At 43.4% G+C, this 13,885-nt stretch overlaps 2 protein-coding genes across 2 annotated transcripts; both read right to left on the bottom strand.

Annotated features, from left to right (window-relative positions):
* Nucleotides 1–1,054: 1,054 nt before the first annotated feature.
* On the bottom strand, nt 1,055–7,414 carry LOC129711399 (mucin-2-like). Its single transcript, XM_055659008.1, has 3 exons — nt 3,100–7,414; nt 1,674–1,852; nt 1,055–1,211 (listed from the first exon to the last, which is right to left on the bottom strand). Exons 1-3 carry the CDS (start codon nt 6,811–6,813, stop codon nt 1,055–1,057), a joined length of 4,050 nt encoding a protein of 1,349 aa, XP_055514983.1. The 5' UTR covers nt 6,814–7,414.
* A 1,083-nt stretch (nt 7,415–8,497) lies between these two features.
* LOC129711400 (mucin-2-like) lies at nt 8,498–10,122 on the bottom strand. The gene has a single exon (XM_055659009.1). It carries the CDS (start codon nt 9,662–9,664, stop codon nt 8,498–8,500), a length of 1,167 nt encoding a protein of 388 aa, XP_055514984.1. The 5' UTR covers nt 9,665–10,122.
* Between the last annotated feature and the right edge of the window lie 3,763 nt (nt 10,123–13,885).

Consider the following 13,885-nt stretch of genomic DNA (forward strand, 5'->3'; position numbering starts at 1 on the left):
TGGGTAGGTTACTGATGGAGGCTCCGTTTCCTTTGAGATTGGTGTTGTTAAATGTGTTTCTGTTGTCAAAATAGTTTCTGTTGAAGCTTGTGTTGTCTTTGGATATGCCGATGTAAAAGGTTCCTGTGTATTTGTCTGACGTGTTTCAGGTGAGGAGACAGTGATCGATGATTCTTCTGTAGTTGGATGTGATACTGTTGCAGATTTGTTGGAGGATGTGATTTGCGATGATTGAGAATAAGTTACCGCTGAGCTCCCAGTGACCAAAGGTGATGTTGTTGCTGTTGCGAGGGTTTTTGATGAGGACGCACTTTCTGAGGGAATTTCTGATGTTGTTCCATGAGTTTGTGTTGACTGCTCTGTACTTGATGATTCATGTGCTGTTGGCTGTCTTTCTGAAGGGGACATTGTGATTCGAGATGCCTCTGTAGTTGGATGGGATTCCAATGAAGTTTCAGTTGTCACTGATGCTTGTGCAGATGTTGAACGTGTTTCTGATGGGGATTGAGTAACCAATGAAAATGATGAGCTTGTGGAGTGGGATTCAACTGGCGACACAGTGACTGATGAAACTTCTGTTGAACTTTGATGTGTTTGCGTTGAATGCTGTGTGCTTGACGATTCCACTGTTGTCGGGTGTGTTTCTGATGAAGGTTTGTTTGTGGATGTTTGTGTTGTTGGATAGGTCTCTGCTGAGGACTGAGTTGGTGATGATAGTGGTGTTGTTGTTAGGTGGTTTTCAGATGGGGACACACTAACAGATGAAGCAGATGTCAATGTTGGATATGCTGTTGTTGGAAGCTCTGTTGATGATGATTCCTGTAATGTTGTTGGATGTGTTTTTGATGAGGACAAGGAGCTTGAAGGCACTTCTGTGGTCTGATGGCTCTCTGAGGGTGATTCAGTTTTTGATGAAACCGGGGTCGAACTGGAGTATGTTTCTGTTGAGGACTCAGTTACCTGTGATAAACCTGATGTTGTTAAATGTGTTTCTGAAGAGGACTCAGTGACTGATGAAACATTGGTTGTGCTTGGATTGGATTGTGATGATAGTTCAGTTCTTGAAGATTGCTGGGTTTTTGGAGTTGTTTCCAGAGAGGATGTGGCCATCGTGGATGCTGCTATTGTAGGATGTGATTCTGATGAAGGTTCTGTTGTTGAGGAAGCTTTCACTGATGTGGAATATGATTCCGATGAGGAATGTGTTGTGACTGAAAATTGCGTTGTAAAATGTGGTTCTGAAACAGTCACACTTTCTGAAGAATTCTGTGTCGTGTTTGCATTGGTTTGTGTTGAATGCTCCGTTCTTATTGATTCCTGCGTTTTCTGACCGTGTTTCAGCTGTGGACAATGTGGCTGCTGATGCCTGTCTACCATTCGGTGTTGGTGAGGAAAATTCTGTTGTGGATGAGCCTTCTGTTGTGCGTGGGTAGGTTACTGATGGAGGCTCCGTTTCCTTTGAGATTGGTGTTGTTAAATGTGTTTCTGTTGTCAAAATAGTTTCTGTTGAAGCTTGTGTTGTCTTTGGATATGCCGATGTAAAAGGTTCCTGTGTATTTGTCTGACGTGTTTTAGGTGAGGAGGACAGTGATCGATGATTCTTCTGTAGTTGGATGTGATACTGTTGCAGATTTGTTGGAGGATGTGATTTGCGATGATTGAGAATAAGTTACCGCTGAGCTCCCAGTGACCAAAGGTGACGTTGTTGCTGTTGCGAGGGTTTTTGATGAGGACGCACTTTCTGAGGGAATTTCTGATGTTGTTCCATGAGTTTGTGTTGACTGCTCTGTACTTGATGATTCATGTGCTGTTGGCTGTCTTTCTGAAGGGGACATTGTGATTCGAGATGCCTCTGTAGTTGGATGGGATTCCAATGAAGTTTCAGTTGTCACTGATGCTTGTGCAGATGTTGAACGTGTTTCTGATGGGGATTGAGTAACCAATGAAAATGATGAGCTTGTGGAGTGGGATTCAACTGGCGACACAGTGACTGATGAAACTTCTGTTGAGCTTTGATGTGTTTGCGTTGAATGCTGTGTGCTTGACGATTCCACTGTTGTCGGGTGTGTTTTCTGATGAAGGTTTGTTTGTGGATGTTTGTGTTGTTGGATAGGTCTCTGCTGAGGACTGAGTTGGCGATGATAGTGGTGTTGTTGTTAGGTAGGTTTCAGATGGGGACACACTAACAGATGAAGCAGATGTCAATGTTGGATATGCTGTTGTTGGAAGCTCTGTTGATGATGATTCCTGTAATGTTGTTGGATGTGTTTTTGATGAGGACAAGGAGCTTGAAGGCACTTCTGTGGTCTGATGGCTCTCTGAGGGTGATTCAGTTTTTGATGAAACCGGCGTCGAACTGGAGTATGTTTCTGTTGAGGACTCAGTTACCTGTGATAAACTTGATGTTGTTAAATGTGTTTCTGAAGAGGACTCAGTGACTGATGAAACATTGGTTGTGCTTGGATTGGATTGTGATGATAGTTCAGTTCTTGAAGATTGCTGGGTTTTTGGAGTTGTTTCCAGAGAGGATGTGGCCATCGTGGATGCTGCTATTGTAGGATGTGATTCTGATGAAGGTTCTGTTGTTGAGGAAGCTTTCACTGATGTGGAATATGATTCCGATGAGGAATGTGTTGTGACTGAAAATTGCGTTGTAAAATGTGGTTCTGAAACAGTCACACTTTCTGAAGAATTCTGTGTCGTGTTTGCATTGGTTTGTGTTGAATGCTCCGTTCTTATTGATTCCTGCGTTTCTGACCGTGTTTCAGCTGTGGACAATGTGGCTGCTGATGCCTGTCTACCATTCGGTGTTGGTGAGGAAAATTCTGTTGTGGATGAGCCTTCTGTTGTGCGTGGGTAGGTTACTGATGGAGGCTCCGTTTCCTTTGAGATTGGTGTTGTTAAATGTGTTTCTGTTGTCAAAATAGTTTCTGTTGAAGCTTGTGTTGTCTTTGGATATGCCGATGTAAAAGGTTCCTGTGTATTTGTCTGACGTGTTTCAGGTGAGGAGACAGTGATCGATGATTCTTCTGTAGTTGGATGTGATACTGTTGCAGATTTGTTGGAGGATGTGATTTGCGATGATTGAGAATAAGTTACCGCTGAGCTCCCAGTGACCAAAGGTGACGTTGTTGCTGTTGCGAGGGTTTTTGATGATGACGCACTTTCCGAGGGAATTTCTGATGTTGTTCCATGAGTTTGTGTTGACTGCTCTGTACTTGATGATTCATGTGCTGTTGGCTGTCTTTCTGAAGGGGACATTGTGATTCGAGATGCCTCTGTAGTTGGATGGGATTCCAATGAAGTTTCAGTTGCCACTGATGCTTGTGCAGATGTTGAACGTGTTTCTGATGGGGATTGAGTAAACAATGAAAATGATGAGCTTGTGGAGTGGGATTCAACTGGCGACACAGTGACTGATGAAACTTCTGTTGAGCTTTGATGTGTTTGCGTTGAATGCTGTGTGCTTGACGATTCCACTGTTGTCGGGTGTGTTTCTGATGAAGGTTTGTTTGTGGATGTTTGTGTTGTTGGATAGGTCTCTGCTGAGGACTGAGTTGGCGATGATAGTGGTGTTGTTGTTAGGTGGGTTTCAGATGGGGACACACTAACAGATGAAGCAGATGTCAATGTTGGATATGCTGTTGTTGGAAGCTCTGTTGATGATGATTCCTGTAATGTTGTTGGATGTGTTTTTGATGAGGACAAGGAGCTTGAAGGCACTTCTGTGGTCTGATGGCTCTCTGAGGGTGATTCAGTTTTTGATGAAACCGGCGTCGAACTGGAGTATGTTTCTGTTGAGGACTCAGTTACCTGTGATAAACTTGATGTTGTTAAATGTGTTTCTGAAGAGGACTCAGTGACTGATGAAACATTGGTTGTGCTTGGATTGGATTGTGATGATAGTTCAGTTCTTGAAGATTGCTGGGTTTTTGGAGTTGTTTCCAGAGAGGATGTGGCCATCGTGGATGCTGCTATTGTAGGATGTGATTCTGATGAAGGTTCTGTTGTTGAGGAAGCTTTCACTGATGTGGAATATGATTCCGATGAGGAATGTGTTGTGACTGAAAATTGCGTTGTAAAATGTGGTTCTGAAACAGTCACACTTTCTGAAGAATTCTGTGTCGTGTTTGCATTGGTTTGTGTTGAATGCTCCGTTCTTATTGATTCCTGCGTTTCTGACCGTGTTTCAGCTGTGGACAATGTGGCTGCTGATGCCTGTCTACCATTCGGTGTTGGTGAGGAAAATTCTGTTGTGGATGAGCCTTCTGTTGTGCGTGGGTAGGTTACTGATGGAGGCTCCGTTTCCTTTGAGATTGGTGTTGTTAAATGTGTTTCTGTTGTCAAAATAGTTTCTGTTGAAGCTTGTGTTGTCTTTGGATATGCCGATGTAAAAGGTTCCTGTGTATTTGTCTGACGTGTTTCAGGTGAGGAGACAGTGATCGATGATTCTTCTGTAGTTGGATGTGATACTGTTGCAGATTTGTTGGAGGATGTGATTTGCGATGATTGAGAATAAGTTACCGCTGAGCTCCCAGTGACCAAAGGTGACGTTGTTGCTGTTGCGAGGGTTTTTGATGAGGACGCACTTTCTGAGGGAATTTCTGATGTTGTTCCATGAGTTTGTGTTGACTGCTCTGTACTTGATGATTCATGTGCTGTTGGCTGTCTTTCTGAAGGGGACATTGTGATTCGAGATGCCTCTGTAGTTGGATGGGATTCCAATGAAGTTTCAGTTGTCACTGATGCTTGTGCAGATGTTGAACGTGTTTCTGATGGGGATTGAGTAACCAATGAAAATGCTGAGCGTGTGGAGTGGGATTCAACTGGCGACACAGTGACTGATGAAACTTCCGTTGAGCTTTGATGTGTTTGCGTTGAATGCTGTGTGCTTGACGATTCCACTGTTGTCGGGTGTGTTTCTGATGAAGGTTTGTTTGTGGATGTTTGTGTTGTTGGATAGGTCTCTGCTGAGGACTGAGTTGGCGATGATAGTGGTGTTGTTGTTAGGTGGGTTTCAGATGGGGACACACTAACAGATGAAGCAGATGTCAATGTTGGATATGCTGTTGTTGGAAGCTCTGTTGATGATGATTCCTGTAATGTTGTTGGATGTGTTTTTGATGAGGACAAGGAGCTTGAAGGCACTTCTGTGGTCTGATGGCTCTCTGAGGGTGATTCAGTTTTTGATGAAACCGGCGTCGAACTGGAGTATGTTTCTGTTGAGGACTCAGTTACCTGTGATAAACTTGATGTTGTTAAATGTGTTTCTGAAGAGGACTCAGTGACTGATGAAACATTGGTTGTGCTTGGATTGGATTGTGATGATAGTTCAGTTCTTGAAGATTGCTGGGTTTTTGGAGTTGTTTCCAGAGAGGATGTGGCCATCGTGGATGCTGCTATTGTAGGATGTGATTCTGATGAAGGTTCTGTTGTTGAGGAAGCTTTCACTGATGTGGAATATGATTCCGATGAGGAATGTGTTGTGACTGAAAATTGCGTTGTAAAATGTGGTTCTGAAACAGTCACACTTTCTGAAGAATTCTGTGTCGTGTTTGCATTGGTTTGTGTTGAATGCTCCGTTCTTATTGATTCCTGCGTTTCTGACCGTGTTTCAGCTGTGGACAATGTGGCTGCTGATGCCTGTCTACCATTCGGTGTTGGTGAGGAAAATTCTGTTGTGGATGAGCCTTCTGTTGTGCGTGGGTAGGTTACTGATGGAGGCTCCGTTTCCTTTGAGATTGGTGTTGTTAAATGTGTTTCTGTTGTCAAAATAGTTTCTGTTGAAGCTTGTGTTGTCTTTGGATATGCCGATGTAAAGGGTTCCTGTGTATTTGTCTGACGTGTTTCAGGTGAGGAGACAGTGATCGATGATTCTTCTGTAGTTGGATGTGATACTGTTGCAGATTTGTTGGAGGATGTGATTTGCGATGATTGAGAATAAGTTACCGCTGAGCTCCCAGTGACCAAAGGTGACGTTGTTGCTGTTGCGAGGGTTTTTGATGAGGACGCACTTTCTGAGGGAATTTCTGATGTTGTTCCATGAGTTTGTGTTGACTGCTCTGTACTTGATGATTCATGTGCTGTTGGCTGTCTTTCTGAAGGGGACATTGTGATTCGAGATGCCTCTGTAGTTGGATGGGATTCCAATGAAGTTTCAGTTGTCACTGATGCTTGTGCAGATGTTGAACGTGTTTCTGATGGGGATTGAGTAACCAATGAAAATGATGAGCTTGTGGAGTGGGATTCAACTGGCGACACAGTGACTGATGAAACTTCTGTTGAACTTTGATGTGTTTGCGTTGAATGCTGTGTGCTTGACGATTCCACTGTTGTCGGGTGTGTTTCTGATGAAGGTTTGTTTGTGGATGTTTGTGTTGTTGGATAGGTCTCTGCTGAGGACTGAGTTGGCGATGATAGTGGTGTTGTTGTTAGGTGGGTTTCAGATGGGGACACACTAACAGATGAAGCAGATGTCAATGTTGGATATGCTGTTGTTGGAAGCTCTGTTGATGATGATTCCTGTAATGTTGTTGGATGTGTTTTTGATGAGGACAAGGAGCTTGAAGGCACTTCTGTGGTCTGATGGCTCTCTGAGGGTGATTCAGTTTTTGATGAAACCGGCGTCGAACTGGAGTATGTTTCTGTTGAGGACTCAGTTACCTGTGATAAACTTGATGTTGTTAAATGTGTTTCTGAAGAGGACTCAGTGACTGATGAAACATTGGTTGTGCTTGGATTGGATTGTGATGATAGTTCAGTTCTTGAAGATTGCTGGGTTTTTGGAGTTGTTTCCAGAGAGGATGTGGCCATCGTGGATGCTGCTATTGTAGGATGTGATTCTGATGAAGGTTCTGTTGTTGAGGAAGCTTTCACTGATGTGGAATATGATTCCGATGAGGAATGTGTTGTGACTGAAAATTGCGTTGTAAAATGTGGTTCTGAAACAGTCACACTTTCTGAAGAATTCTGTGTCGTGTTTGCATTGGTTTGTGTTGAATGCTCCGTTCTTATTGATTCCTGCGTTTCTGACCGTGTTTCAGCTGTGGACAATGTGGCTGCTGATGCCTGTCTACCATTCGGTGTTGGTGAGGAAAATTCTGTTGTGGATGAGCCTTCTGTTGTGCGTGGGTAGGTTACTGATGGAGGCTCCGTTTCCTTTGAGATTGGTGTTGTTAAATGTGTTTCTGTTGTCAAAATAGTTTCTGTTGAAGCTTGTGTTGTCTTTGGATATGCCGATGTAAAAGGTTCCTGTGTATTTGTCTGACGTGTTTCAGGTGAGGAGACAGTGATCGATGATTCTTCTGTAGTTGGATGTGATACTGTTGCAGATTTGTTGGAGGATGTGATTTGCGATGATTGAGAATAAGTTACCGCTGAGCTCCCAGTGACCAAAGGTGACGTTGTTGCTGTTGCGAGGATTTTTGATGAGGACGCACTTTCTGAGGGAATTTCTGATGTTGTTCCATGAGTTTGTGTTGACTGCTCTGTACTTGATGATTCATGTGCTGTTGGCTGTCTTTCTGAAGGGGACATTGTGATTCGAGATGCCTCTGTAGTTGGATGGGATTCCAATGAAGTTTCAGTTGTCACTGATGCTTGTGCAGATGTTGAACGTGTTTCTGATGGGGATTGAGTAACCAATGAAAATGATGAGCTTGTGGAGTGGGATTCAACTGGCGACACAGTGACTGATGAAACTTCCGTTGAGCTTTGATGTGTTTGCGTTGAATGCTGTGTGCTTGACGATTCCACTGTTGTCGGGTGTGTTTCTGATGAAGGTTTGTTTGTGGATGTTTGTGTTGTTGGATAGGTCTCTGCTGAGGACTGAGTTGGCGATGATAGTGGTGTTGTTGTTAGGTGGGTTTCAGATGGGGACACACTAACAGATGAAGCAGATGTCAATGTTGGATATGCTGTTGTTGGAAGCTCTGTTGATGATGATTCCTGTAATGTTGTTGGATGTGTTTTTGATGAGGACAAGGAGCTTGAAGGCACTTCTGTGGTCTGATGGCTCTCTGAGGGTGATTCAGTTTTTGATGAAACTGGCGTCGAACTGGAGTATGTTTCTGTTGAGGACTCAGTTACCTGTGATAAACTTGATGTTGTTAAATGTGTTTCTGAAGAGGACTCAGTGACTGATGAAACATTGGTTGTGCTTGGATTGGATTGTGATGATAGTTCAGTTCTTGAAGATTGCTGGGTTTTTGGAGTTGTTTCCAGAGAGGATGTGGCCATCGTGGATGCTGCTATTGTAGGATGTGATTCTGATGAAGGTTCTGTTGTTGAGGAAGCTTTCACTGATGTGGAATATGATTCCGATGAGGAATGTGTTGTGACTGAAAATTGCGTTGTAAAATGTGGTTCTGAAACAGTCACACTTTCTGAAGAATTCTGTGTCGTGTTTGCATTGGTTTGTGTTGAATGCTCCGTTCTTATTGATTCCTGCGTTTCTGACCGTGTTTCAGCTGTGGACAATGTGGCTGCTGATGCCTGTCTACCATTCGGTGTTGGTGAGGAAAATTCTGTTGTGGATGAGCCTTCTGTTGTGCGTGGGTAGGGTTACTGATGGAGGCTCCGTTTCCTTTGAGATTGGTGTTGTTAAATGTGTTTCTGTTGTCAAAATAGTTTCTGTTGAAGCTTGTGTTGTCTTTGGATATGCCGATGTAAAAGGTTCCTGTGTATTTGTCTGACGTGTTTCAGGTGAGGAGACAGTGATCGATGATTCTTCTGTAGTTGGATGTGATACTGTTGCAGATTTGTTGGAGGATGTGATTTGCGATGATTGAGAATAAGTTACCGCTGAGCTCCCAGTGACCAAAGGTGACGTTGTTGCTGTTGCGAGGGTTTTTGATGAGGACGCACTTTCTGAGGGAATTTCTGATGTTGTTCCATGAGTTTGTGTTGACTGCTCTGTACTTGATGATTCATGTGCTGTTGGCTGTCTTTCTGAAGGGGACATTGTGATTCGAGATGCCTCTGTAGTTGGATGGGATTCCAATGAAGTTTCAGTTGTCACTGATGCTTGTGCAGATGTTGAACGTGTTTCTGATGGGGATTGAGTAACCAATGAAAATGATGAGCTTGTGGAGTGGGATTCAACTGGCGACACAGTGACTGATGAAACTTCTGTTGAGCTTTGATGTGTTTGCGTTGAATGCTGTGTGCTTGACGATTCCACTGTTGTCGGGTGTGTTTCTGATGAAGGTTTGTTTGTGGATGTTTGTGTTGTTGGATAGGTCTCTGCTGAGGACTGAGTTGGCGATGATAGTGGTGTTGTTGTTAGGTGGGTTTCAGATGGGGACACACTAACAGATGAAGCAGATGTCAATGTTGGATATGCTGTTGTTGGAAGCTCTGTTGATGATGATTCCTGTAATGTTGTTGGATGTGTTTTTGATGAGGACAAGGAGCTTGAAGGCACTTCTGTGGTCTGATGGCTCTCTGAGGGTGATTCAGTTTTTGATGAAACCGGCGTCGAACTGGAGTATGTTTCTGTTGAGGACTCAGTTACCTGTGATAAACTTGATGTTGTTAAATGTGTTTCTGAAGAGGACTCAGTGACTGATGAAACATTGGTTGTGCTTGGATTGGATTGTGATGATAGTTCAGTTCTTGAAGATTGCTGGGTTTTTGGAGTTGTTTCCAGAGAGGATGTGGCCATCGTGGATGCTGCTATTGTAGGATGTGATTCTGATGAAGGTTCTGTTGTTGAGGAAGCTTTCACTGATGTGGAATATGATTCCGATGAGGAATGTGTTGTGACTGAAAATTGCGTTGTAAAATGTGGTTCTGAAACAGTCACACTTTCTGAAGAATTCTGTGTCGTGTTTGCATTGGTTTGTGTTGAATGCTCCGTTCTTATTGATTCCTGCGTTTCTGACCGTGTTTCAGCTGTGGACAATGTGGCTGCTGATGCCTGTCTACCATTCGGTGTTGGTGAGGAAAATTCTGTTGTGGATGAGCCTTCTGTTGTGCGTGGGTAGGTTACTGATGGAGGCTCCGTTTCCTTTGAGATTGGTGTTGTTAAATGTGTTTCTGTTGTCAAAATAGTTTCTGTTGAAGCTTGTGTTGTCTTTGGATATGCCGATGTAAAAGGTTCCTGTGTATTTGTCTGACGTGTTTCAGATGAGGAGATAGTGATCGATGATTCTTCTGTAGTTGGATGTGATACTGTTGCAGATTTGTTGGAGGATGTGATTTGCGATGATTGAGAATAAGTTACCGCTGAGCTCCCAGTGACCAAAGGTGACGTTGTTGCTGTTGCGAGGGTTTTTGATGAGGACGCACTTTCTGAGGGAATTTCTGATGTTGTTCCATGAGTTTGTGTTGACTGCTCTGTACTTGATGATTCATGTGCTGTTGGCTGTCTTTCTGAAGGGGACATTGTGATTCGAGATGCCTCTGTAGTTGGATGGGATTCCAATGAAGTTTCAGTTGTCACTGATGCTTGTGCAGATGTTGAACGTGTTTCTGATGGGGATTGAGTAACCAATGAAAATGATGAGCTTGTGGAGTGGGATTCAACTGGCGACACAGTGACTGATGAAACTTCCGTTGAGCTTTGATGTGTTTGCGTTGAATGCTGTGTGCTTGACGATTCCACTGTTGTCGGGTGTGTTTCTGATGAAGGTTTGTTTGTGGATGTTTGTGTTGTTGGATAGGTCTCTGCTGAGGACTGAGTTGGCGATGATAGTGGTGTTGTTGTTAGGTGGGTTTCAGATGGGGACACACTAACAGATGAAGCAGATGTCAATGTTGGATATGCTGTTGTTGGAAGCTCTGTTGATGATGATTCCTGTAATGTTGTTGGATGTGTTTTTGATGAGGACAAGGAGCTTGAAGGCACTTCTGTGGTCTGATGGCTCTCTGAGGGTGATTCAGTTTTTGATGAAACCGGCGTCGAACTGGAGTATGTTTCTGTTGAGGACTCAGTTACCTGTGATAAACTTGATGTTGTTAAATGTGTTTCTGAAGAGGACTGAGTGACTGATGAAACATTGGTTGTGCTTGGATTGGATTGTGATGATAGTTCAGTTCTTGAAGATTGCTGGGTTTTTGGAGTTGTTTCCAGAGAGGATGTGGCCATCGTGGATGCTGCTATTGTAGGATGTGATTCTGATGAAGGTTCTGTTGTTGAGGAAGCTTTCACTGATGTGGAATATGATTCCGATGAGGAATGTGTTGTGACTGAAAATTGCGTTGTAAAATGTGGTTCTGAAACAGTCACACTTTCTGAAGAATTCTGTGTCGTGTTTGCATTGGTTTGTGTTGAATGCTCCGTTCTTATTGATTCCTGCGTTTCTGACCGTGTTTCAGCTGTGGACAATGTGGCTGCTGATGCCTGTCTACCATTCGGTGTTGGTGAGGAAAATTCTGTTGTGGATGAGCCTTCTGTTGTGCGTGGGTAGGTTACTGATGGAGGCTCCGTTTCCTTTGAGATTGGTGTTGTTAAATGTGTTTCTGTTGTCAAAATAGTTTCTGTTGAAGCTTGTGTTGTCTTTGGATATGACGATGTAAAAGGTTCCTGTGTATTTGTCTGACGTGTTTCAGATGAGGAGATAGTGATCGATGATTCTTCTGTAGTTGGATGTGATACTGTTGCAGATTTGTTGGAGGATGTGATTTGCGATGATTGAGAATAAGTTACCGCTGAGCTCCCAGTGACCAAAGGTGACGTTGTTGCTGTTGCGAGGGTTTTTGATGAGGACGCACTTTCTGAGGGAATTTCTGATGTTGTTCCATGAGTTTGTGTTGACTGCTCTGTACTTGATGATTCATGTGCTGTTGGCTGTCTTTCTGAAGGGGACATTGTGATTCGAGATGCCTCTGTAGTTGGATGGGATTCCAATGAAGTTTCAGTTGTCACTGATGCTTGTGCAGATGTTGAACGTGTTTCTGATGGGGATTGAGTAACCAATGAAAATGATGAGCTTGTGGAGTGGGATTCAACTGGCGACACAGTGACTGATGAAACTTCCGTTGAGCTTTGATGTGTTTGCGTTGAATGCTGTGTGCTTGACGATTCCACTGTTGTCGGGTGTGTTTCTGATGAAGGTTTGTTTGTGGATGTTTGTGTTGTTGGATAGGTCTCTGCTGAGGACTGAGTTGGCGATGATAGTGGTGTTGTTGTTAGGTGGGTTTCAGATGGGGACACACTAACAGATGAAGCAGATGTCAATGTTGGATATGCTGTTGTTGGAAGCTCTGTTGATGATGATTCCTGTAATGTTGTTGGATGTGTGTTTTGATGAGGACAAGGAGCTTGAAGGCACTTCTGTGGTCTGATGGCTCTCTGAGGGTGATTCAGTTTTTTGATGACACCGGCGTCGAACTGGAGTATGTTTCTGTTGAGGACTCAGTTACCTGTGATAAACTTGATGTTGTTAAATGTGTTTCTGAAGAGGACTCAGTGACTGATGAAACATTGGTTGTGCTTGGATTGGATTGTGATGATAGTTCAGTTCTTGAAGATTGCTGGGTTTTTGGAGTTGTTTCCAGAGAGGATGTGGCCATCGTGGATGCTGCTATTGTAGGATGTGATTCTGATGAAGGTTCTGTTGTTGAGGAAGCTTTCACTGATGTGGAATATGATTCCGATGAGGAATGTGTTGTGACTGAAAATTGCGTTGTAAAATGTGGTTCTGAAACAGTCACACTTTCTGAAGAATTCTGTGTCGTGTTTGCATTGGTTTGTGTTGAATGCTCCGTTCTTATTGATTCCTGCGTTTCTGACCGTGTTTCAGCTGTGGACAATGTGGCTGCTGATGCCTGTCTACCATTCGGTGTTGGTGAGGAAAATTCTGTTGTGGATGAGCCTTCTGTTGTGCGTGGGTAGGTTACTGATGGAGGCTCCGTTTCCTTTGAGATTGGTGTTGTTAAATGTGTTTCTGTTGTCAAAATAGTTTCTGTTGAAGCTTGTGTTGTCTTTGGATATGCCGATGTAAAAGGTTCCTGTGTATTTGTCTGACGTGTTTCAGGTGAGGAGACAGTGATCGATGATTCTTCTGTAGTTGGATGTGATACTGTTGCAGATTTGTTGGAGGATGTGATTTGCGATGATTGAGAATAAGTTACCGCTGAGCTCCCAGTGACCAAAGGTGACGTTGTTGCTGTTGCGAGGGTTTTTGATGAGAACGCACTTTCTGAGGGAATTTCTGATGTTGTTCCATGAGTTTGTGTTGACTGATCGGTACTTGATGATTCATGTGCTGTTGGCTGTCTTTCTGAAGGGGACATTGTTATTCGAGATGCCTCTGTAGTTGGATGGGATTCCGATGAAGTTTCAGTTGTCACTGATGCTTGTGCAGATGTTGAACGTGTTTCTGATGGGGATTGAGTAACCAATGAAAATGATGAGCTTGTGGAGTGGGATTCAACTGGCGACACAGTGACTGATGAAACTTCTGTTGAACTTTGATGTGTTTGCGTTGAATGCTGTGTGCTTGACGATTCCACTGTTGTCGGGTGTGTTTCTAATGAAGGTTTGTTTGTGGATGTTTGTATTGTTGGATAGGTCTCTGCTGAGGACTGAGTTGGCGATGATAGTGGTGTTGTTGTTAGGTGGGTTTCAGATGGGGACACACTAACAGATGAAGCAGATGTCAATGTTGGATATGCTGTTGTTGGAAGCTCTGTTGATGATGATTCCTGTAATGTTGTTGGATGTGTTTTTGATGAGGACAAGGAGCTTGAAGGCACTTCTGTGGTCTGATGGCTCTCTGAGGGTGATTCAGTTTTTGATGAAACCGGCGTCGAACTGGAGTATGTTTCTGTTGAGGACTCAGTTACCTGTGATAAACTTGATGTTGTTAAATGTGTTTCTGAAGAGGACTCAGTGACTGATGAAACATTGGTTGTGCTTGGATTGGATTGTGATGATAGT

Source organism: Leucoraja erinacea, chromosome 30 (assembly GCF_028641065.1).
Source record: "Leucoraja erinacea ecotype New England chromosome 30, Leri_hhj_1, whole genome shotgun sequence".
Classification (NCBI taxonomy): domain Eukaryota; kingdom Metazoa; phylum Chordata; class Chondrichthyes; order Rajiformes; family Rajidae; genus Leucoraja; species Leucoraja erinaceus.

What these genes read in the sequence shown, in the direction of transcription:
- LOC129711399 (XM_055659008.1), bottom strand. Translation starts at nt 6,813, where the DNA reads ATGGCCACATCCTCTCTGGAAACAACTCCAAAAACCCAGCAATCTTCA. An exon ending in TGGTCACTGGGAGCTCAGCG is followed by an intron (nt 1,853 to 3,099) that starts GTAACTTATTCT and finishes ATCCAACTACAG; the next exon opens with AGGCATCTCGAATCACAATG. An exon ending in TGGTCACTGGGAGCTCAGCG is followed by an intron (nt 1,212 to 1,673) that starts GTAACTTATTCT and finishes CGCAATTTTCAG; the next exon opens with TCACAACACATTCCTCATCG.
- LOC129711400 (XM_055659009.1), bottom strand. Translation starts at nt 9,664, where the DNA reads ATGGCCACATCCTCTCTGGAAACAACTCCAAAAACCCAGCAATCTTCA.